The sequence below is a fragment of the Augochlora pura genome, chromosome 3, assembly GCF_028453695.1.
Source record: "Augochlora pura isolate Apur16 chromosome 3, APUR_v2.2.1, whole genome shotgun sequence".
In the NCBI taxonomy this organism is placed as follows: Eukaryota; Metazoa; Arthropoda; class Insecta; order Hymenoptera; family Halictidae; genus Augochlora; species Augochlora pura.
The window spans coordinates 5063470-5089622 of NC_135774.1; the positions used below are offsets into that span (position 1 = coordinate 5063470).

The following is a 26153-nucleotide window of genomic DNA, read 5'->3' on the forward strand; positions in this document are numbered from 1 at the left end:
GAATATTCTTAATTGTTGCAGCCTTCTTGTTATTACATTTTGTACACTTATAAAAGTGACGCATTTAAGAATTCCGTCGTATAGTTTCTTTAGATAGTTCATTTACAAAATTCCTAAATTCCAACATGATTTGTCGTTGATCAATTTCAACGTGGAAACAATGTTGTTTAAGGATATTTCCAACACCAAGTATTGAGAATATTAGTAATTAAGAGATTATAAATTATAATAATTTAAAATGATTCCGGCAGTTTAGAATATTATTATTTTAGCATCGAATATTAAAATGAAATGAAATAAACTTGAATGAAATTCTACTCAGCCAATAAGGAATAAAATTTTACTTGTGAAATGAATAATAAAAACTGTAATAATAATCTGACCCTACGATCTTCATCACGAAGCTGAAGCTGCATTACAAGGCAACAGGTTAATTCTGGAGAACATAGTTGCGCTTGATCAACTGTGTAGATTATACATATCTCACCGTGTTCATCAAAATTTAATTAACCAATATCACATTCTTCCTACATATATTAATCATACACAGTGTAATATATTTCACTCGTAATGTTATGTCTTAATTGGCAGAAAAATTGGTATACACATTTAATAACTTTAATAATCAGTGGTCGTAAATTGATCAGCAGCCAATAACATCCTTGATATTTAATTACAAACGCAGACAGCTATAGCATAGAAGGATTAGTCATATAGATGATCATTCTTAGATAAATTCCGTTAGATAAATTCGACGATATCAAAGTTGTAACTAGAAGTTATGCGCGAAGAAAATTTTTAATAAACGGAGTGCAATGTTTCAGAAACTATTAAAAGTTATCACACAATATTTGGTTAAGATAATAGCAAAATATCTATAGGCTGCATCAACCAAATAGTTTACCAAATTTTATATACATTGTACGTTATACATTATATTTTATAAATATACATATAACATTGCCGATTTTTAAATATCCTAATATATTCATGTAACATTTCCTCCTGTGTGGAAGGTCTGACGCAAAGAACATGCGACTATATAACAACCCAAGAAGGAAAAGGGGAAGTAGGTCATAATTGCCTGAGCAGATTCTCAACATCCAGCATTGCAATATGCGGATTTTGTGTATTCGCAGTAGTATACGGAGATGTGTCGAATGCAATAATTCTTAGGCACCATAACAAAGGTTTAGTAAACTCTTCTTTCTATTTGTAACTAGGTAATGCTGCAGCATTTGCTCCAACATTTTTAGTAAGAGAATACTCATTGCTGACTGCTAGGTTGCAGAAGTTTAGATGGTTATTAAATTTATAGTTACCTGTTAATTAAATAATTTTACATTTATTTGATTTTCACTTTCTTAAACACTTTTATTTGATTAATATTTTCAGTGCATACAACTGGTACGAACAAAATTACCAAAAAGTGTCTATAATAATAACAATGTATTTACAGATATGATTTTGTGTAAATCAGTTTCTTAATGTCTCCATAAGGATGTTAATTTAGTGTTCAAAAGTATGTGAGTATAATAATGATCAAATAATTTTAATAGGTTTTCGAAGGAGTATTTCTTTCCAAATATCATATTTAATATTCGAGAAAATCAATTTTGAAAATAAATATTGCTCTTCAACTTTCGATCGGTCTTGTATTTCAATAATATTAGTTACGAGATTCTGCCTTCTATGATTCTGTGTATTTTACGGAATAAAATGGTATAGTTTGATGTTATGATATTGCTACAGAAATATCGTTAAAAAATGAGAAAGGCATCCGAAATTTAACAATAGTGGCAGGTATTTTTTCATTTATTTCAACAGCTAAAGTGTTATTTTTAGATATGTATATTATACATTGTATGAAATTGTTAAGAAATACAGAATCGTAAAAAGGTTTCAGAAATTAGAAGATGTCGAGCATTATTCTAACTTGTTATGTTTATTAAAGTAAATAAATTTCCTAATTAACTGTTGTATCTTATAATTGATGCAGGCAATTTTTATCTTGCATAAACATCCGCTATCTAATGATAATGTTCAAAGCAGTTTTCATTGTAGACAAGCAGTCTTAATTTTTATTTTTATTATTATTTATGAAAATTAAAAAATAACGCCTTTTTATAGATTTACTACCTCAATGGATATTACTTAAGAATTAACCCTTTAAGTTTTAATGGTGCTTTACAGTATCACTTAACCTAGAACGCTACTGCAAAATAAACATTTTAAAAACCTGGTCAGAATTACTACTTCTTTGAAGTCTTTTAACAAGGAAACCTCGAGGGAAATATCGAACAATTTCCCATCCGACTCTGCTTCCGTTTTTTCAGAACCAAATCATCATTTGAATGAAGATAGCATATTTTTTTGGATATTTTAAAAACATAGTTGATTATAAAAAAATGGTTGTATTTAAAATAGCAGGGTTTTTTATACTTTTTAAAATGATCAACTTTATGTTTTATATTTATATTGTTTACTTTCTGATGAGACATTTCTGAACCTTTTATTGCCTGGCATTTGAGTTTTTTATTATCATTCATTATTATCTAGAAAATAAAGAAGACTCGAATAAAAAGCGACAGATGGTGACAGTAACATTACAAGTAATTCGATTAGTTACGTTATTACCATAATGTAAAGTTGTAATTAATGTTGATACATTTTCTTGTACAAAAATATATTTTTCCTTTCGTTAAATACTTTGTTTCGCCGTTTTTAATGTAAGATGACAATGTAATATTAAAATGTAATAAATTTTGAATAAAAATGTAGATTATGGTAATAATTTCTAATTTAAGTTGAAAGTTCTCATTTTAAGTCCATGGTTAAGAACAATTTGAACATTGATAGTTGTCGAAAATAAAGTTATTCGCGCAAATATAACGGATTTAGAAACAAGAGGAAGAACTAATTGGACTCGCACGTATTGCTTTCGATTTGTGACGCGTTGAAATTGGTATCAATGTACGTCAGCCGACCGAATCCTTTATTCGTCGGATCAAGAGGCCCGCGTGACAGTGGCTAGCCCTTGGGAAGTTTTATTTTTGCTCCGGCTAGGTTCGAAGCTAATGTTCCTCCGGGGGGTTTAAATGTTGCCGTTGGTTCTTTTAGATTTAAATTAGATTGAAGGCGGTTCGAGGAGACGGCACACCACCGGAGGATCCTTCAACCGCGTCAAAGACACACCCGCTTACCCTGCTTTCATCTGCATATTTTTCATTTTGCAATTTTCGTAGCGCGCGGCGCGATGCGACTCTACTTCACGCCGGTTACTCACTATTCAGCCTGTTCCTTCTATCTTCTCGCTCGACGGAACACAGGTTGGTGAGATTATTGCGCTGAACGTCTTCTTTTACGGCCAAGTCGGGCGAAATCACTCGACAATTTCGGAACAGCAACGTAAACACGAAACCAAGGTGGAACGCAAAAGTGGATGGCGTTGCAGGAACGCTTGCAGAGCATGCGATGGAAATCTTGACACGAGCAATAGAAAATTTGAATCTCTATTATCTTCTAAATTGTCGACTTCTAACCAAATTTTTAAGATTCCAAGATTTTGAGAAAGTCCATTCTTATTGTTGATTTTATTGTAATGCGGACAATGTAATACGAAAAATGGTAGGAATAAATATTTTCGAATCAGTTATATGATTTAGCATAATTTATCTTATAGTCTCTTACATAGTCCTCAGATATAATAGCATGAAAGATTCTGTGATATTATTTCATATGTTTGTGCTTTACTTATTAAATCAAACTACGCTCCCATTATAATGTAATTTTTTAACGAAATTATCTTTCAATAGAAACAAAAGAAAAGTTAACATGTCATGCTATTTGCAAATTAAAAATAGATGAATTTTTACTTTGATAACTATATAAGGATTAATTTAAAAAATTTTTTAACAAATTAAATTTATCATACTTTACTAGTAGACTACGGATTTTAGGCACTTATGACAAAAAAAGAACGAACTAAAATATAAAATTATGAAGATATAAAAATAATATTGGTACGCTATTTTCAACTTGTCAAAATTATTAAAGGAAACAACTTATTTCTATTTAATTTCTCTAGTTTTAATAATATTACATGTTGTGACGGCAACACCGAAGGTCGAAAGTTCCTAGCCATCCCTTTAGCAATTAAATCATAAACGTGCGAATAGACCGGCAATACGTAAAAAATCCTACAAACCAAACGACTTTATGACTACCGTACTTAAAGAAATTCGACTCGACGTACGGACAACACGTGCAACAGACCTGCAGTACGGTTGCACGGACAACAATTCATAAATTTTACTTTAACAAACGAAGACGACACAAACCAGAACTTTCGACCAAATTTTCCACACCTCATTCCAAATTCCTTCCGACATACCCACCTCCAATCAAAAACGCTTCATTCTCTCCACCAAAAACTACTCTCTACCAATCAACAGCAAACCGAGGTAACAATAGATAGAACATGACGAACGAAAACAGAACGAAAATCATACTCGAAAATAACGCGTACAGAACGAAAGTCAACCTCGAACAGAACTAAACTAAAACTCGAACATAACGCATTCAGAACAAAAATCGAACTCACCGACAACACATACAGAACGCAACCTAAGTCGAACATAACGCATTCAGAACATATTCAGAAATCGCATAAAACACGTTCAGAAATCGCAAACATTATACCTGTACAGTGTTGTATTAATAAAGTGTAAATAGAAGCAAGCAAGTGTCTTTATCACTACGGCATTATACCAAACTCGTATACATAATTTTGGTCCTTCGAGCCGGATCAACAAACGCCTACATACATAATCTTGGTCCTTCGAGCCGGATACAACAAACGCGTACTCATTACACGTAATAATCATTAAAGCAATCATTTCAAATTTTGCAAGGAAATTATGAATAATACATTTCACGAGAAGGTTGTAATGTCATTAATATTTATAAAAGATTCATTATGATAAACTTATGATTGCTAAACTAGATCAAATAATACTCTGAATATGTAACGACTACAAATTAAAATTGTCTACAAAACGTTCAGTATGTGTTTTATGAAAGCATACTGCTTATCAAATCAATATTCTTTTTAGGTAGGTTATAAACTACCTACGAAACGTGAAAAAACCCGAAAAAGGGTCCGGCGATTTATTAAACTAATATGTTTAGTTAAACCTTGAGTAATTGAAACATTGGTAAGTTTACGTGGAACAAAATTCAGCATACGCCATTTTTAGTGAAAATTTTCAACTAAATAGTAAAAAGAGTGCACAGAAGGAAAGTCTCGAAATGAAATCGTACGAGTAGGGGTTCGTTAAGTCGGTCTCACTTTTAGAATGCAGTATATTAATTATAACCAAGCAAGAGGCAAAGAAAAAATGAAACGCCGTAACTAATCGATATTACTACACGTCGCCGATATGGTTCGCACACAAGCGTGTAGAAGTATAAGAAACGTTCGCAAAATATAATTAGGAGTGCATATCGAAATATAATTATTTTCGACCGGCTCCAATTTGTTCGCAGACTTCTTCGTTTATTTTGATTTTGACCTTATTTTTTACTTTAATGAGATATTAAACATCCTTACTATTATTTTAGTTAGTCCATAAAATATATTGTCATTATTTTATTTTCGTTACAGTAGACTTTTATATCGCTTACTTAATTCTGCATTGTAAAGTTTTCTGTCAAGTAGATTTCAACTTTGAATTGTCTAATATTTTAAAGATTTTTATATCTTTCACATACATTAGAATGAATAATTCGAAGCGCTACCTACGTTCTCTGATATCGCCATTTTATTTACTTGATTGATGGTGAAGTTTCTGATTTCTGACACGTGGAATACTAAAAAATGTCCTAATAACTTTTAGATATATTACTATTTCCTTATCAAAACAAATTTATGAAACGAAAAATAGTTTTTACAACGTCACTGTATTACTGTATTAGATTGTATGTAACAAATTAGGCATTACTAAGTAATTAATATGAAACTGGGAACATTATAAACTACACAACAGAGTTTAAGTATTAGCAACGTTTATAAATATTATATTTAAACGAGTAAAAATCAATTTCATTTGCTTGTCAGACTATTGTCAGACTAAGGATTGCATCATTTCCACTTGTACAATACGCCGTACAGTGCTTGTGTATGTCCCAGCTATTTATCTATTTATTTATTTACATGTCTATTTATTTCTTTTATACATTTATATTTACAAATCTCACGCTCATCTTTTTATCTATTCATATAATTTATACATATTCATATTTTCTACTTTTATATCTATCTTTTTTTTTTCTTTTTACTATTTTTTATTGTTAAAATATTTGTTATTATATCTTTATTTATTTATTTATTATATTTGCCAGTGATTTATGTATATGTTGAATTTTTTATTATTATTTATGTTATACATTCTTTCTAAGCGCCCGCAAAATGCGGTGTATTTGTATCTATGGCCGGTTATTTTTGTAAGCCCGGGGGAACATGATTTCAATTATCAGTAATCTCCATTTTGTATGAGTGTAAAAACGCATACGATTTAAGCAGGTGGAAATCAATTTCATTTGCTTGTCAGACTAAGGATTGCACCATTTCCACTTGTACAACTCAAATGACTTTTGTCCCACTTATATCATAGATGATGGCTTCGTTCTACATGTGACGGTAACTAACCGTCTGATCCCAAAGTTCTGTTCCACTAGAGTGACCGAGTAAGGGTATACTTATTCCACTTGTCTGACAGTAAAGAATGAACCAATTTCTAATAGTTTCAAACTGATCATAAGGCCACAACTTTTCACAACAGTTTCCGCATTTTTTATGAAACTTTTACAGACAAAAAAACAGAAAATTTTACAGAAAACAAGCAACAAAATCTTAAGTAATAATGCGATAGAATATTTGAAAAACAATTCTGACGTAATAATCTTAAGTAATAATGCGATAGAATATTTGAAAAACAATTCTGACGTAATAATCTTAAGTAATAATGCGATAGAATATTTGAAAAAAAATTCTGACGTTTTTCTCTATTTTTCCATGTTCATAGCATCATCATCGATCTTTGTTGCAATTACAACATAGCCAATTGAATTTTATTTATTGTTGTTACAGACGAGAGATTAATCAATTATTTTTTATATACCCTCCATGTAGTAGTCTCCGTTTTAATAATTTTTTCCAAAGCGATCGTGAAAATTAGTTTCATTTTTCAATTTTCACTTCTTTATTTCATTCTTTCATTTTCATTTCTAAATTTTCTATTGTTCTGTTTTCACTTGTGAATTTCATTTTTTAATTTTCATATTTACTTTAATTCCTTAACGCTCGTGGTCGAGTATGTTACGGTCACACTAAATTAATAATGAACAGTTTCGAAGTTTATCAACTTTATTATATTTGAAACTACGTTGTATATACAATGCATCCACAAGAACTTCTACCGTCTATTCGCAGGTGAATTCAGTGGCGTCAATTTTCTCTTCACAATTACTTGAAGACACGTTTAAAAGTTGACTTACAGTTCTGGTATGACGTACAAATGCATATTATTGTGCGTTAAAGGGTCACCGGACATTAATTTTACAAATTTTTTTCTAAAATACTCTCGTTGTACGGTGCAAATATTGTTGCTCGAAAATTCATTATAAAATTGAAGTTTCATATAACTTTGTACCCTCTGTTTCAAACTTCCTGAATATGAAATTATTTGAGCACTTAGTTTTCAATGGCTCGATCTGCATAGAATTTGAATATAGTTAGGACAAAGTAGTCCTTCGTTTTTATTGAAATGACATTTTACATAGTTGTAGTTGATACATATAATATGATAAGGCATCTTCCCTTTTTGTAAATGTCAGAAATAATAATTTTTGTAGTAATAACAGCAAGTATAATTGATTTTTCAGGGTTCAAGAAACGGATGGTTCCTTCTTCGAAAGTTTCACCGCATTATCTTGGAAACAACAGAATCGAAGGCTCGTGGTCCTTCAAGAATTAGAAGCTAGATCAAAGGAACCTCCGCCGCCGTCCAGCGACCACAGTTTGACTTCATCTCATTACGGTTTCACTAATAAAGAGGTAAGTGAACGTGCAACACCTTGACTGCCAAACAAATTTTAAAAAATTAAAAATAATCAAAGAAAACTTAAAAATGAATCTATAATCCAAATGTTGTTATTAAGTTGTCATTTAAGTTGTGGTGTTATGGTAATTTTTTTGCATTGTATCTATCAACCGTTTTTTTAATGTTTTGAAAATTCATGCCAATATTTTTACCAATTTGCTTTACAATTTTATAAAAAAAAGATACAAATAAAAAATAACGACATGAAGTACATTGTGGTGAGGAGAAAGAACCAAATGAGAGATAATTATCATTTACAACTGAATTTTTTTGCTATACAGTTATGGATACAGCGTCACTATAACAATTTTGTCAATGTGATCTACTAATAAATATTTATTATGTTACTTTGTAATAATATAATATTCAAGAAATATAATAATGGGAAAATGAAGAAGAAATATTTGTATGTCATTTCGATGATATTTAAATTATAACCTGATATAATCTACAGAAAAATTAACAATGTCTTCGAAACATTACTAAAAATTTAATTTACTCTGGTGTGTTATTTATTCTGGTGAAGTAAGGCCGAAGTTAGTATGTACTTTCATGTATTATGTGATATGTAAGCGTCGCGACAGCATCACTTCATACGGAACTATGTAAATGAACGCAGCAAACGAGCGTTGCTTCTTTTATGTCAATATTCAATCAGAGCTAAAATAATTTACACTTCTAAAATATATTTAAAATATATATTATATATTTAAATATATTTAAAAAATATATTTAAAATATATATATTCTAAAATATAATTTCCTTTATTTAAATTAATTTTAATATGATATGACACCGATGTTTTTTATAAACTCCATTCAATAAATAATGAAGAGAAGGGTGAAATATATAAAGATTTATGTTCAACTAGGAACCAGAGAAGGAGCGTTCTAAATAATAGATTGAATAGGTCAAGGAAGGGTAAAGCAATTTAATATAATAACATGTAACATAATACAATATAGTATAATAGTTTTTTGATTTTGAGATTTACTTGAAGAAAATAAAAAAACTGCACGAAACAAGAAATACAAGATGAGATAGATATGTTAGATAGAGAATTGTATACAAAATCCAATAATTATGGGTGCAAGATTAAAATTGAGGTATTAATAAAAATAATAATAATAATAATAATAATATCATACTTTTAAATTCATGTTTTTAATAAATAACGTAATGTAATGACATGTAATCACATTGCGATTCTTTTCATTAGAAGTGTCGTAAATCAATTGAGATTCTAACGATGATATACTACGATTTTCAACTGGATTTTCATTTTCAACTTATTAACGAGTGGCCTTTAAGTGCGAACAATCACTCAATCGTGAGAGACAGATTGAAAAATCGAATTCAAAGTGCAGGTCATAAAGTATAAAAAGACTAATGCTACTTCGTGTTTAGACCGCGCTGCATTCACGCTTTGCTAATTCTGAAAGTTGGCTATACGAATTTCAAAAAGTACTAGTTTCCGTGTTTTACGGATCGCTCGGCACCCTGCACGCTTGCCCTACTAAATGCAAAACTTTGTTACAAACGTGCATTGATTGAAATAAAACATAGCTGTTAAATACGACTGGATGTAATCGTATGTATGCTATATGACCAATTTGTTTTTTATCTTCAAACCGAATTATGAAAATACGATAATTATACTGTACATCCAAACATAGAAATTAGATTATTTCAATTGAATGCAATTAATTTAACAGTTGCAGTCCCTCAAGTTATTGTGTTTAGAATTAATACTTTCCATTTTTTTGACAATCATTACAGTTACCATTTAATGATTTTATTCATGTTTCAACTATTAAAACTATTTTCTACATATATTCCATAGATACGCATACGATAGCTTCGTATATTTAAATTATAAAATTAACTTTTGAGAATGAATGTCTGCACACCTCATTTCAGAGGTGTAGATATTTAGTTTGATTATGTACAAAACAAAATTTCGGCGCTCATTGTTAATTTTTCTGACTGATTAAACTTTAAATAAGTAACATCATTTTTTAACGAAAATATTAACACTCGAAAATTTTCATCCTCGGATAGTTAACTATTTCTTAATTCTTCATTACTTCATTAATGGTTCCAGTAAATTAAAAGAAAAATGCAACTGCATTATTCATCTTTAGTTTATAATAGAATAAAGTTTCTTATACTTGACAGACCTCTGGATAATACTTTATATTATATACTGTATACGATACAGTATAGATTTTGGGCTAATTTAGGACAGAAGTTGAATAGAGTTTTATTCAATTGTACCCATTATGAGTAGTTCATAATGTCCCCAAGCTAGTAACTTCGGTAACTTTAAATTCCATTCATTAACCAGAGCACGCGGGCGACAAATAATTTCAGAGATAATATTTGCTAGATCATTCTTATAAACTTGAAACTGGAGAACAGTAGCGTTATTTACAATGGTAGTTTAAAGTCACCATCACGCCGGCAGACAAAGTTTATTCGGATGTCGTGCAAATACTTAAAAGCATTTTCATCTCTGTTTTTAATTTTCGCCGCGCATACGAGGCGCTTTTGTGTTCATTATGTTGGCCGTGAGAACGTTCATTAATATCAGCGTTAAATTTCACGCGAGCATATTACTTGGTTCATGCAACACCACATTTTGTCATTCAGCGGGACGCATACGTTATTTCATCGTAGATTGCATGTGCTCTGGTAGTTGCGTTTCGCTTGAAATATTATGTGCGCGGGTCAGTGGGACTGGTGGCACGTTTCAATCGAAATAATAGACGCTCTAATGATTCTGCCTGTTCAACGTTCATTCAATTACCAACTCTGAGAACTAGTGATTTCGAGATTGCCACAGGTGAACGAGAGATTGTTGCGGGATTAAAATAGTACACCAAGTTTGTTGCTTTTGTACACACTAGTCAATTCAGAAATTTGATATTTCACTATTACTTTTTAATTTGAGGACGTTTACGTATTTACGGACCTCTGAAATACGAAACGATGGTTCTACTTTCACATGCAATAAATCTTTGTGTTTTCCGTTTGTTACATTTACTCTACGTGTTTGTAATGTAAACCGTATAAAAAAATGTGGTGTAATGTCAATTTTGTGCTAGATTGACTTAACACTAGAACTACCGACGATTGAGGTATACCTACTTCTACCGGAGGGCAAAATGACTTGTTTCTTAAATTACCAAGACATTTAAGAAGAGACAGCAATTTTTAATTTTTATATATTTTTTATTTTTATGGACAAAAATTGAATATAACCTAAATAATAATAGTAATAGAATAGCAAACATTTATAAAATACTTATGCATAAAATGATCGACTGAAAGTAATCTGAGGAAACTTGCCTGCAATAAATACTGCAAGTAATGACCAAGTCAAACAGTGTAAGTCATAGGAAAAACATTTTTTGGTTGTTGATATATCTTTGAGTTTGAAATATTTTCTTTTACGACTAAAAGTCGTGTCACAAGTAACGTGTCACAATAATTTCCACGATACAACAGAACAGTACCGAAAACCTATGTTCCGTGAGGGGGGGTCAAAATGACTCATTTCGGTATATGTAGGTACATATACTGCATACAAATTTACAACAAAATGATAAAAAAAACATAACAGTTTTACAGAATTAATTATTTGTATATCTTAGAAAAAGTCGTGCGAAATTTTCTGAAACAAAATGCAACTGAAATGAGTTATAATTTTTAAAAATGTCAAACAAGTCGTTTTGACCCCCCTTGGTAGTTCTAGTGTTAATGTTATCAAATCATATTTAATTTAATGCTTCGTTTGATTTTCTAGTTGTTTCAAATTGCAGCTTGAAATAGCTTACATAAAAGGATCGTGACAATCTTTCAAGTTGTTGTATTTTATAAAACTTTTCATTCATCATTCATTAGTCACAAGTTAACTTTTTTTGACGCACATCATTCCTGCTATCACTGACTCATGTATTTACGGATATGTGAAATACATGAAATACATGAGAAGAATTCTATTTCCGTATACACTAAGCGATTCAGTGTGTCACTCGAACTACTCCCTCTGAGGAGTAGTTGATTCTGTAAGAAGATATTGATGATATTTCTACTTGGTTTTTAACAAGGAAACTTTTTGTTATCCAACTAAGTTTATCGCTTGCAAATCTATCTACAAAAATCAGAACTTTGTTTCTAATTGTGGTTTAGAGTCACATCCAGTTCGAGATCATTAGCGACATGCTTCGTTTTCTCTTTACATTTTGTCAAATAGTTGAGTTTCTTTTAACTAGGTAAGAGTATTATTTTGATGCTTCGGAGAAGTCAGAGCGATATTTGGATTTAATCCATATTTATTTCATTGGTTCTGGTATTTTATGCACTTATAAAATCATTTCATGCACAGCTATTGAATGGTTATTTTTTGGTTGTAGTAGTTACAGTAAGATGGTTCTATCTTGACTAAAAACTATTCGTGCGCGAGTCTGGATAGCCAATTCAAAGTCTGCTTATTGTTATCCTTTCTTTCCTGTTTATATTGCAATTTGGTATTATTTGATAGAAAATATTAGATTATTTTGGCCCTGTTGGGTGTAATCCATATTCTGTTCCATTTTCCTTTTCCAAATTTGAAGATTAAGATTTTATAAAGTGACATTCGGTGCTGGTTTCTGTTCTTCGATCTGTTCATTTAGATACTTATTACTTTATCTACTTCCTTACAAGTAGACACAAAAGTACCTGCATCATTATTCGGTTCTTTCTTACGGTTGTGTTTCTGTAAATGGTTTAACGATTAGGAATTAATTAATGGAAGATGGGAAATAGAAAAAATTACAATGCTGAAGTAGCCAATGATCCCTTGATAACCTACGCGTAATGAGACACGTTTCTAATCTTCTTAAACCAAAGACAAAATCTGTTCTACTTGTTCACGTAATGGTTAATAACTAGACAACGGATGTTCGTGCAAATTGACACCGCTGTACAGTAATTTGAGGAGAACAAAAGGCAGAAATTCATTTCCTGTATTATGGACTTGCGTTAAAAAAGCACATACGTGATACTAAACTATCAAATCTTGATTTAGTAATTACTTTAGCTCAGCTTTCATTTAGCTTCTTGTGTTGGAAAAGTGATTTAAGCAGTCCAGAACTGTTTGTTGATGTAATACTAAAAAATAATGAATAAATGTAGATCAATATATGATTATAAGTATCAGACAAAGTTTCAGTTTCTCATATTTGTAAATGATTTTGATCGATCTTATTTCTCGTTTCATACAACAAAAATGATATATCTTCAAACACCATAAAATAATTCTACCTTCTGCGAGGTCGCAAATTCTACTGAGATTACATGGTACCCGAATGACAAAGCAGCAATAGTGTCGGAGTTATGAATACAAATTATTACGCGTAGGATAGAAATCTACTCCGCGGAAGTCCTTGAGGTATAACCATTAGCACTCGAGCAACAACTCTGAGGCACCATAAAAAATTGTTGTATCACGTTTCAAAATAATGTTAACATGATTAAAGTTTATTTTTAAAAAACTGTGCGAAGTGCAGCTGTTGTTAGTGTAGTACATTTTGACGACGTTTATATAAAATGCAGAAAGTTATTTGAAATTGAAATACTACATTTCGGAAGAACTATTTTAGATTTGGAGTTAAAAATAGCTTCGAGTGCAAAGGGTTAAGTTCTAATTTTCACCGTAACAAACGTTATTTTGCGCATTGCTGGTGTCGTGTCGGTTAACGAGGAAACGATAATCTGACTTTTAAATCTTATAAACCCAGGCCACGAAAATACATTAAATGTTGGTTCGTTTTTTACATTTCGTCTACGATTATGCCAACAATTTATTACAATAAGATATTATTTGATTGTTCTGATTCTACTAAATTGTAAAAATGTATTTGTGACAAGAAAAATAATATAAATTTTCATCTGTTTTTGGTAAAGAATTATATCAATTATAAACATACAATTAATCATGGTTCCGTAAGTCATTTCCAAGTAAATTGGTATGATTGGTTTCTCCGCTAACAGAAACTTAAGATACAACGATAATGACAATAGTTGTCCAATCTTTACTAATATCTACAAGTTGTAAGCCATGGCGTAATTACAATGCTGTGGATTGCTATCACGAGATTTGGAATATCTCAGGTTTCTCTTTTTAAGGAAGTTATTACTGCCAAGAAAAGAATAAAAATCGAGGCGTAAATAAAAGTTTGCTACTGCTATATCATAAAAGAGTGGTAAAACAAAAAAAATACAATCGATGGCATGTTAAATTTTTTATTAACACAAAAATTCTTCAATTTTTCTGAAATAATCTACGCAAATTGAAATTGCATAAAAGTTTTCAGCTTAATCCCAACATTTTCATTTTGCGAATATTAAGCCCTTTATTATATTCATATTTTACAATTCTGAGTTAAGAACGATTTCATTTATTTGAAAGAGTTTCATTATTCACGGACTGAGCTTAATCTTTTTTATGGTACAAGAAGACTAACCCAAGAGCACTTTATAATACAAGAATAATCTGTTCATTAATATCCTGTTCTTACAATTTCGCATCTTTTGTCTCAGCTTCTTCCCCTAGAGGGACTGTTGGGAATCATCCTTTTTTCTGCTTCCTACCGAAGCAACAATGCGATCCCGTTCCGCTCGTTATTTCGGCTCAAATCATGTTACGCTATCCTGTACGCCTTGTCAAACGGACGATAGCATGGGGAAAAAACGAAGGAAATTATGCGAAGGAAATCCAGAGATTGGAACAGGGGACAGCTTCGATGGCGTGAAACAGTTCAATTATCCCTATTTGTCACAATTCCCCTATCTCCGGCAGCAAGCTGTTGCCCGGAACAGAAGACCGGGTCCGAGAGACACGTACATTTTTAGAAAATCAAGCTCTTCGTTATTTCGTATTCAAATCCTACTCATTCTCACTCCCGCTCGTATTATTCTATACTGATAGTTGCTGCACATTGAAATGGCATTATTTGAAATATTATTTGAAATAATATGGTTTCTAATAATATTATTTCACATAATATTATTTCACATAATATTGTTTCAAATAATATTATTCCTAGTAGTATTAGTTTAAATATTATTCTATCAAATAACATTTCATTACATTTTAGAATGATTTGAATTATTTGAAACAATTGTGAAATTTTTCTTGGAAATTATATCGGGATCTAATATTCAGCTATGAATCTGGTTTCTACTTGTAAGGAACTTGGTTAAATGAATAATGTTAAGTTTTATTATATAACGATATACACAAAACGACGTCTGTCCCCATGTGACGTCACCGAAGAAGTGCCACCACGTTCCATTCTCACTCGCCCGATCGATGATCCGAATCATTCATTTGTTTCACGCACACAGTCATGCATTCATGTTCATCTTATTACTATACATTCATGCAAACGCGCACTCCTTCTTACATACCATACACTCTCACCCATACTATACACTACATACTAATATTATTGCTAACATTTCTGCACGATAAAAGGACTTCAGCCCGATCCGACTATGTTAAATGATTATCCGATAATAAGAAAAATTATCTTAATTGACCCAGGATAGTTTTTAAGGACGAACTTTTTGAGGAAAGCGATTTCCTTAAAGCAAACTGTTATAAAGATTTCTTAAAATAAAATCTTTTTGTGCGCACTATTTGAAGGATTATTGTATGTCTATCAAGGGAGAGTTTTGCTTACAGCAAAATTTATGTAAATTTTCTTAAAATAAAATCATTTTGTCGTATGTTATATTAACCCTTTTCACCCGAGTGGTGCCTTTGAGGCACCAATACAAATTGTTATTTCATTTCCAAAATAATTTTGGCATTATTAAAGATTTTTCTGTTTAAAAGACTGTTAAAAGTGTTTAAAACAATTTTACAAGTCATAAGACTCAATTTTATATGCATAAATTGTATTAAGTCATATAAAATGGGAATATAGTTGGTCACAGTAACTATTTTGGATCTAACAGATCTAACATTAATGATTATTTCGTTTGCCATATTTTGAGTTTGAAAATAACGAAATAATTCATTCTTTCAAATAATAGCATTGAATCGAAACATTCTTATTTTTATTTCAAATAAAATGTGTCCAAGTCTGTTTAATTGTACATCCGATCATTGTAAACTTGTATTGACGTTTAAATTGTCCGATCGACTGTGGATAATTATTTCTCGCTTTATGCTTTTACCGGCGTCCTTGACATCAGCGTTCTTTATTGTTAAATAAATTATCAACTCTTCAACCGAATGTATAATATATTTTAAGAGAGGGACTAACAATTAGTAGAAAGCGCCTAATGTTTGTTAATAACACACGAGGGAATATTATTTTTCGTTATTCCTCTACTGAGTAAAAGTTCTATGTACTACTTTAATTGAAATTGTAAATGAAAAAAGTCAAAGCCGATATCTCGTTCGAGCGGAATAAAGTTATGAACAATACATTCTCCTGACGCATAAAACTTTCGAAAGCTTAACTTTCAGTAGTACGGTCCGTTTACATTCAGATGACTGCTACTCACACGAAACCCTAGCATATATTTTATGTATTGTTAAGTTCATACGTTTTTTGTGCCAATCCTAGCCGACCATCATTAATTTTATCTTAATTCTGGCTGGGTTGGTCCGCATTTTTCGCTTGGTCTCCGTTTTTTAACACTTTTTCCCAATGTTACTTGCGGATGCGGAACGAAAATATCAGTAAGAGGAGAAAGAAATTCACCCGGAAATACAGACTTCCACTGGCAAGCAATTTTTGCATGTATGCTACAGTACAGAATTTAGTGAGGCATTTCTAACAGGAGCGAAACGATCACTGCAAAAAGAAAATTATTCTGAAACACGAAACTACGGCTACGTTTTCTTTGGAAATTATCGTTTGTTAATTTCTTCGCTATAAATTTATTTGACATGTTTTCCCTCTGGCAGTTTCTGTAGCAAGCCTTCTGGAAACGGAACAAAATTATACAATATTGCGAAGTTCAAATTCGTAATCAACAAGTTATTATATTTTATTTAAAAACTTTCCTCATATTTTGCGAATAATATTGTAGCGGCACACGGCCGGCGACCGTAATAACTATTCGAGCTGTCCGCTTGCAGATGACAGGAATTTGGCGAAAAAACCTTCCTTGACGTTTGCAAGTACAGAAATTACTTTATTCCTTTATTTCTTTATTACCAGGATGTACCAGGATGGCGTGAGCGATATCCTTCGCCCCCGCCAAAAAAACCGAACGGAGGGGTAAGGAACGCTACTCCCGATTTGACTCCCAAAAAGGCCACGCCTTGTTTGGAACTTAATATAAATAGCGAGAGCCAGAGACATGGCGACTAATATATATATTTGCAGTTCATCAAACCCACGCGACATCTTTTGTAAAATAAAGCCAGATTGAGTTTTGCCTAACACACTGTGTCCTTTCCTTTGTAACCTTATCAACCCGTTACAATATTCTTTAGTTAAATGATACATAAAATTCTACTACCGAATTTGTTCGTAAAATCATTTTAGTTATTGTTACTCTTAGTTCCTGAAAATATTATCACCAATGATACGATTTAATTACTATTCTTTAATCGAATTGGAAATACGTTTCACACGTTTAACAAAATTTAAATTAATATGTTCACTAAACCCATATTATTTACTTCATAATTAATCCATTTATGTTTTAAATTGTCACTTGAAATGTGTTTAACTAATTTTACCGCTCGTTTTTTTTCCAAAATGTATCGTATTCAGTGGTAAATTATGTATTTAAATATATTGTTTCAGTTGGAGCAGTTGTACATAGAAGTTCTGTACACGATCGCCAATACAGTAGGCGCCAATACAGGACAATATGCCCATTACAAGGAGGACCTTTACATGTACGCTCAAGAAGCGTTTAGAGTACCACAAGATCAACATCGCCGATATTTGAATATTGCTTCTGAGGAGAAGGTATTTATCTTTAATATTCCTAACACATTGATACTTTAATCATGACGTCACCGATAGGTGATTTCCTCAATTATATATTCTAACAAATTTTAAACATTTTTCATTCTCAATTTCTGTATTTTTAAAATAATTTTGAAAAGAGAGACTTAAAGTTTCTATTTTATGCATATCTGGATGCGTTTTAACAATGCTTAGAAAGTGAGTGAGGCTCATTTAATTCAACATTTAAGTCAAGATTACACGTAAACTTGAGAAATCCATGGTTGTACAATTGTTTCAACTGAATTGAAACATGAATTATTTTAGTAATATTATGTTTAGTGTACTATCTGTAATATTTTCTTTCTGACTTGGTGACTTTTTGACTGCAATACCCAAAACACTATCGAAACGTATTTAATAATTCGTTGAACAACTTTTGCTATAATATATGTATATATGAAAAAATATTTGCATTTAGTAGTTATAAAGTTACAAAGTAAAGCGGTGAATGTTTTTACATTTTACAAAAGAGCTTGTAAATTTAGTCACTCATCTTTTTGTTACAAATATTGACCTTCTTATGCTTCACGAATTTGTTATCATTGGTCAAATTAAATCAAGAAAATGATGACCTGATAAGGGTTAATAGCGACTGAGCATATTCTGTTTATCTAATCTAAGATAAACCCTACTGTCAGTCACTATTCACCTGACCTAGAACTATCCTGTTCTAATCGTCTAAGCTGAAACAGCCATAGTCCACCTGTCTAATCATGGATTACGCGTATGCTGCTTAACTAACTAAACACACCATCAAAGAGTATTTATAGCATAAATGACTAAATTTCATTGATTGAGTATTATTATCCCTTATTTTTATTGTTGTTGTGAACCATTTATAAATTGCATTGATAGAAAAAAATTGTTAAACTATAACAGCAAGTTATATTAGAAAGATTGTACTAATTCTATAAACGATGTAAATGCAGAAGGTATAAATTTGTAATTCTCTTTCATTGAATTTTTCCATATTTCATACTAGAAATATATTGCATTCAACGAAATACTATAACTACAAAGATTTTTAACCCATAAAATGGTAGCTAGATAGCTAAATTATGTTAATATCAGAATGTCTTTCAATGTGTATTATGAAAAGTGAAGAATTAACTCATTAAGGCCCAATCTTGCATTAATGGATTTTTGTCAACGAATTTTATGTTATTCCTTGAAAAGTGATGCAAGAACCTTTTTACATCGACAAAAACATAAAAATTGTTACAAATCTTTTATGTAAACTAGAAAAAAAATAGATTTACACCAATTTCATTTTCAATTTCTCCATTGTGTACAGAAAAATCATTTCACTGTTGGACGTAATAATATCGGTGAATCGTTAATAAAGATAGTATAAACTAGTATCACGTTTATTCCAGCCCCCAATAGTTGTTTTGAGTGTCGTGGTCGTTGAAGCGGAAGGATTAGAAGCTAAAGACGCAAATGGTAAGAATTCTATTCACTCTTATTGCTTTCGCAAGTCATTCACCTTTCAAGAGATACCGGTAGTATCCAGTTGACAGGAACATAGATGAATTTTCTATTGGATTTCACACATAATCCTGCAAGAGTCGTCGATGTCGGAAACTTTGACGTAGGCGCAGAAACTCGAACGTGCCATCTTCATGTATTTCAATTTTTAATATTTCGTAGACACATAATAATAAGTTAAAATATTATAGCAGCATTTATGTACAAATAATACATCGGTGACAGATAAAAATCGATACAAGGAGAATTTAAAAAAATTATATATATGTATATATATGTATATTGTTGCGACTTCCTGGAACCTGGTCCGGTTCCCGTCGCTCAGTCCCGCGCGTCCGCGGCATATTTATTTTTATTCGATTTATTATTTACACTTTCACTTTGTTTGTACAATACAGTACTATTCTAAACCTGATCACCGCGAGGGTGACTCAGGTATGCGACCTCGCCACTATGGGCATACGCGAATGTTTGTACAATACAATATATCGGATTTCTCTGTACTGCTAATACAATATACCGGATTTCTCTGTACTGCTAATACAATATATCGGATTCGCTGTCATTCGCCAACTGCCAAAGTTCAAATCGATCGGAAGACCCTGAACTGTGTTGTCGTCTTTTATTCTGGCAAGGGAATTCCGAGGCGGCACTGGTCATCCATCCGGTGTTCGTAACAATATATTGTTGCGCGGTCTTGACGTCCGTCGCGAAATCCCGTATAATCTTTATTTATTCACAATTAACAATAACAATTAACAATAATAACAATATATCTGGATCTATTATTTATATGCGTCCTCTCGCTTTGACAGCTCGAGAGAGTCTCTCGACTGACTGTCGATTCAACGATTCCGTGACAACCCCGAACTTCTTCTATTTCCTTAGGTGTTGTTCACTATGAAGTATTTCTTCATTACGGCGACTCCATATAATCAACCGCCGTAACAATATATATATATATATATATATATATACATTGTTGCTATACATATATACAGCTATATACATATGTAGAAAACGATACTGTGTAGAATATTTAGACTGATAAACACTACTGTATCGGTCATTTCGTGAACAGCATTGGAATGAGATATCTCCTGATAACATTGACACACATACGCTTGAAATTGATACACTTGCATCAATTCATTGCATAACATGTTTACAATCGACTTGACATCTTAATATTAATTATATTGAAACTGTACATTCAGGATTGAATTATACTTTCGTAATGACGCGAAGAGATGTAATATAAAATAGTTTTAAACTTAACAATATGTCGTACATAATGGATATATCTTGACTATCAAACTTAAACATTTGACATTTAGCACAAAAATAAACAGTAAAGGAAACAAGTAATTACGACAATAAAAATAACAAATATGTTTGTTTCTTGTTTTTATATATATTTAATTACTTCTATTCACATACGTACAACGAAATTATATGAAAATTTTGTGCTACATGATTATCCAGTCATTATCGATTAAAATAAGATTCTGTACCAGCAATATCTTCCTTAAATAATGCTCAATGAATTTTGAAAATAGTATAACCTTTTATATTTTACTTGAAGGCATCTGTTAAGAAATAAATGTTCCTTCAGAATTTTTATCAATCAAATACAAAATATCTCTTAAAATTAAAATTTTATAATAAAATTTCAATGTCAATGGAAAAGTTAACTTCAAACAGAAGAATGAAATAAGTCAAATGTTAAAAGTTTACTAAATAACTTATATTTATAAAAGCTTACAGTTAAATTACGGTTCAATTGGAGCCTTTCTCTGAACAAACCCCCTTTTCAAGAAGGTCCTCAATTACGCTTTTGCCGTTACTCTACAGAGAACTAGAATTGAAATTGTCTGTATCGTCCGCAGGATTCAGTGATCCTTACTGCATGTTGGGAATTCAGCCGGGTAACGCGGCAAGTGTGCCGTCAAGTCCTCAGACGAATTTAACAGCACACTCGCCCCACACGCCCCCAGCCTCGCCTCGACAAGCAACTCGGGCCCTTTCCGACGGAGGTGAAACCGAAAACTCACAGCACGAGAAACTGCGGAAGCACCATAGGTAAGTCGAGGCAACGGTGCTTCCGTTTGCACAGCCAACGATCGATTACCCTGGTTAACCGAACATCTGAAGGTCTTAAAACTTAAAACTCCGACTTACGAAAGTTTTCGAATTTAAGGTAGATCGAACGGTATAAAATAGATTCATGAACTTCCCGTAACTTTCGAAGGTTTAACTCGCTAATCGTCCTCGATCAAAGCTCGTCCGTCAGCCAGAAAATTATACATCAATTTGGTCGAAATGTTCGATAATTATTATGGTCACCGACGGCAATTTCATTGGGCACAATGCATGTACGAAACGTGAACAATTCTAGCGGAATTCAGATTATAGGCAAATTTCATTTGTTCGGTTATAAAAAAGATTTAATACGTTGTAGGATGATTTATTCGAGCACAACTAGATTATAGCTCTCTCGATCTCAGATTTAATGAGTTGCTGTGTCTACCATACTGTCTACCATAGTTCTCTAAATAATAAGTTGACCCTGTGACCTTTGAACTGTACACATTAGTGGAAATGAAATAAAAGCCTGTGTCCCTGGAAAACAGCCGAAGGTTTACTTACTTTGTTGAATCAAATGATTGCAAATGAATTTGTAATCACTCAATAATTGTATTTCTAATATAATTACTAGTTTGTTTCCCCACTAATATACTTGCACTTCTATCGTACGTCTTGCATTTGCTCCTCATATACCTCACTTTTTCTAGCAGTCTATTCAAATTAATGCAACACCTTAACGAACTCAAGTAAAGAAACTGGAAACAATAACAATTTTTTTTGCGAGAATGTTTGCAATTTGAGATATAAAATGTCCACGAATAACAAATAACGCTTCAGTAATAAATAAATAAACGAATTCAAATTTGCTAAATGTATATCAGCCATGAGAGAAACCACAATAGAAAATACGAGATTTCATCCAAATAGAAATAGATAATACCATGAACGATTGCAATATGGACAAAAGTATTCTGAAGGATGTATGTTAACGATCTACTATAAGACTATCGTGGCTTAGATCGCACGATCTGTGTACTAATGCTAGCTAATGTAACCCACGAATGACGTTGCGTGGATCTATTTCGACCTACATTCTCAGGGAATCTATTTAACGTCTTAGACTGAAATGACCTATTCAAACTGGCGTTTATTTATATCAGGTATCGCAAGAAGATCGACGTGTCCTGAACAGGCGCATGATAAAATGTATTCACATTAAGAAACTAGCTGGGTAACATGGTGTAAGAAGGAAATTATTATCGACTATGGTTATGCCCCTAAAAATTTCTAAGCCCCTGAAAGTTAACTACAACGAGATCCCGCGAGAGGTGCTAGTAAAACACCAATGCTCACCGATACATTATTTTCTGAAATTATATTTCCGTTGTTTATTTGTGTATTATAAGTGTAGTACTGCTACGATAATGTTACTATAATGGGTATCCAACGCACGCACACGTAATAGAAAGTCTTACGAAAGTTTCATAGAGCAACTAGCGGACTTGAGCAGAAGTAAGCCTTTAAGATCACGCGAGTAGCGATGAAGTGGGCCCAACTCTCCTTCTTACACCGTGCGGGGTCGCAAATAAAACCAACTATAGTTAATTTTCAGAAATTCCTTTTGCATGAAATCCTAACATAAATTGGTCAAACGTATCCCTGGGGAATGATTCTCTAGTGAACACGTTATATTGCACCGCAAAGTTCTTAATTGTTTGATGAAGCCTTGGTATTTCACGGTTTCATTCACCAAATTGACTTCGTGTCAATATTTAACGAGTACCCAGTATTGTTTCATAGAAATCTGCGTTTATCGGATGAAACGTTATGCTGCTGATTTAATAATTCGACCGAGTTTGCTTCTATTGTGTATAAGAGTTTACTTTTTCGTAAAGCAAAGTTCAGATCGTTTTCTTGGTTCAAATTGAAAGTATTGTAACAGTTGGTATTGAAAGATTTCAAGAAACCAGAATTCAAAGTACTGTGAAGGATATAAGTTCGTTACCAAGATAGTTAAAAGTACCAAAGGAGAAAATCGAATGGCTCAAAAAATAATACAGCATTACGTTTTCCTAATAATGTAGGTCATATACATAATAGGAGTAATTATTGTTGAATAACAAAAATTAAACAATTTCTAGAAACACGTAGTTCGTATTTAATTTCATATATCTTACACATAGTTTTATATAAAGATACATGAACAATTAACCCTCTGTGACTCGGTATATATTTGAAGTCATATGTCGATTTATTACATTTGTTTAGCATAATTAAACATACAATATTACATAATATTACATAAATTTCTTTTTCTGTTCCTTCTCCTTTATAATCGCGAAAACTGTGCGTCATAGTTTTCAATTTTTATTTCACATGTCAGAAACAATTCATTGTTCTTAACATTTTGTTAATTCTTTGCTAATATGCATACCTAAACAGATATATTCTGATCTTAAACTAAATAAAATTATTTACACTGACATGAAAAATTTTGATATTGAGTATTGGTAAGAATAATGGCAAAAGTATTCAAAGTTTTTAAATAGTTATACATTTAAATAATAAATATTTATATAAATTTTTGTAAAATACCAAATTTCTCGTTATAAAACATACAAACCAAATATTGTCCTATACCTACTAGTTTACAAAATACCTCAAAAGTGAATCTATACCCTAAATATGGAGAATTGTGTTTAAAAACTGTGATTTTCAACAACAGCATTGCATAACAACATATGCAAAGCACAAAATTTTTTGTTTAAATGATCGTTGTAGACTCAGAAAAAAGAAGTTAAAAAAACATTTCTAGAAAACTACATCTTCAAACATCTGAAAAATATCAGACAATTGAAACCAACTTTAACCCTCCGAAATCTTAATCTAGGAGTTGTAAACGCATAATTACATTATGCACGCAACAAAAGCTCAAGTTATGTAGCTCATTTTTCCTATTATTCAAGCATTATTTTAAATCCATACCCGACAATAAAATACGAATCGAATAGAATTTTGATTTTTCTATTTTAGAAATTGTTACTATAATTTAAATATTGTGACATTTTTGGGATGCGGCCGACTTGGAAGCGAATAAATTTTGTATTTATATCGTATCACGTTGGTATGTTCCCTTGTTGGTTCTTTTAAAAATCCTCGTCCGCAAAGCATTTAAAAGGTTATATTGATCTAAAAGGTACACGAATAATGTTCATATCCACTATATGCACACGCGAATTGTTGGATTAATGTTTGAATTCATCGAAATAAAGATGCTTTATCTTGCTCTCTATTAAAAGCATGATTTCACTCGAGCCGTGTAACCTAGACCCTAATTAATCGAACTCTTCGAAGCAATCTTCCGGTCCGCGGTGAACCTGTCATCTCTCCATTTGATAAGATCATTCTCCGGCTAGAATTTGCCGAAGTTACATTCTGGTAATTATCAACGGAGAAAAGTTTCTCGCGTGATCGATTAATCTTATTACGTACACGAGGTAACTCGATCGATCACTCGAAGACATCGAGCTTGGTATGGCGCGCGGCGGTCCGCGCAACAGGAGGGTACGCGTTTTCTAGACGCCTTGCTCGACTGACATTTCCACAAAGCGTCGCGATAACAATGAGCTGTTGCCGGATGCGACAAAGTTCTGTTTGCGACGGTTCGCGGGCAGAATAAGGCCGCCCGTGCATTCAGAAGCACGCGGTCCGCAGTTCTATCTCGCGGCCATTGTCTCCGCCAGCATCAGAGGCGGCGAGGCGATTAATTTTAGTCTTGCGCCGCGCGGACCTAGGAATCGCAGAGGGTGTCCACGTTCTCGACCACGTGCTGCCAGTCAATCGTGTCGTGTTTTCGCTGTTTCCGAGCTCCGCGTCGATTTTGGCAAGTAGCCATGCCGAACGCGGAGAAATTGGCCATCAAACAACTAGAAACTATGTAAGAACCATTTACCCCGTTACTAGATTTCGCTAGAATTTAATGAACTGTCACTAGTGCCACTAGCTAGGTGTATATCGTTTATGTCGATTCGGTTCGGCACAACAGACCCGAGTATATCGATGGCGATATTGACCTAAAGATATTGTATTAGGTGCGATTGATCATGACATCAAAAGTGATTCTCGGAGCAATTAACTCTTGTAAAATTGAGACTTCTAAACAAAGACAGTTCTTTTTGTTAATTCAGTGGAACATACTCGTGTTAAGTATGTACGGTTCGTGTCGATCCAGTGGATGAAAACGAGCTAGAGCAACAAGATAGAGGATCGAGAAATGAACCCATAGTCTGCAGCATTCGTTGTGTGATCGAAAGTGATAATCGAAACAGTTTCGGTCTCCTAAAATTTTGGGTTAAAGAAGATGACTTCTCTATTTTTCTCTTG

At 32.3% G+C, this 26153-nt stretch overlaps 1 protein-coding gene across 7 annotated transcripts in view; it reads left to right on the top strand.

The window, feature by feature from the left end:
• Unc-13-4a (BAI1 associated protein 3) overlaps positions 1–26153 on the top strand; it is a 196107-nt gene that overhangs the window by 140358 nt on the left and 29596 nt on the right. For all 7 annotated transcript variants that reach the window (XM_078197378.1, XM_078197380.1, XM_078197384.1 and 4 more), the window contains exons 4-7: positions 7945–8116; positions 17985–18152; positions 19571–19637; positions 21572–21764. In XM_078197378.1, coding sequence (XP_078053504.1) covers positions 7945–8116; positions 17985–18152; positions 19571–19637; positions 21572–21764 — 600 coding nt within the window. The remainder of the gene's footprint in view (positions 1–7944; positions 8117–17984; positions 18153–19570; positions 19638–21571; positions 21765–26153) is intronic.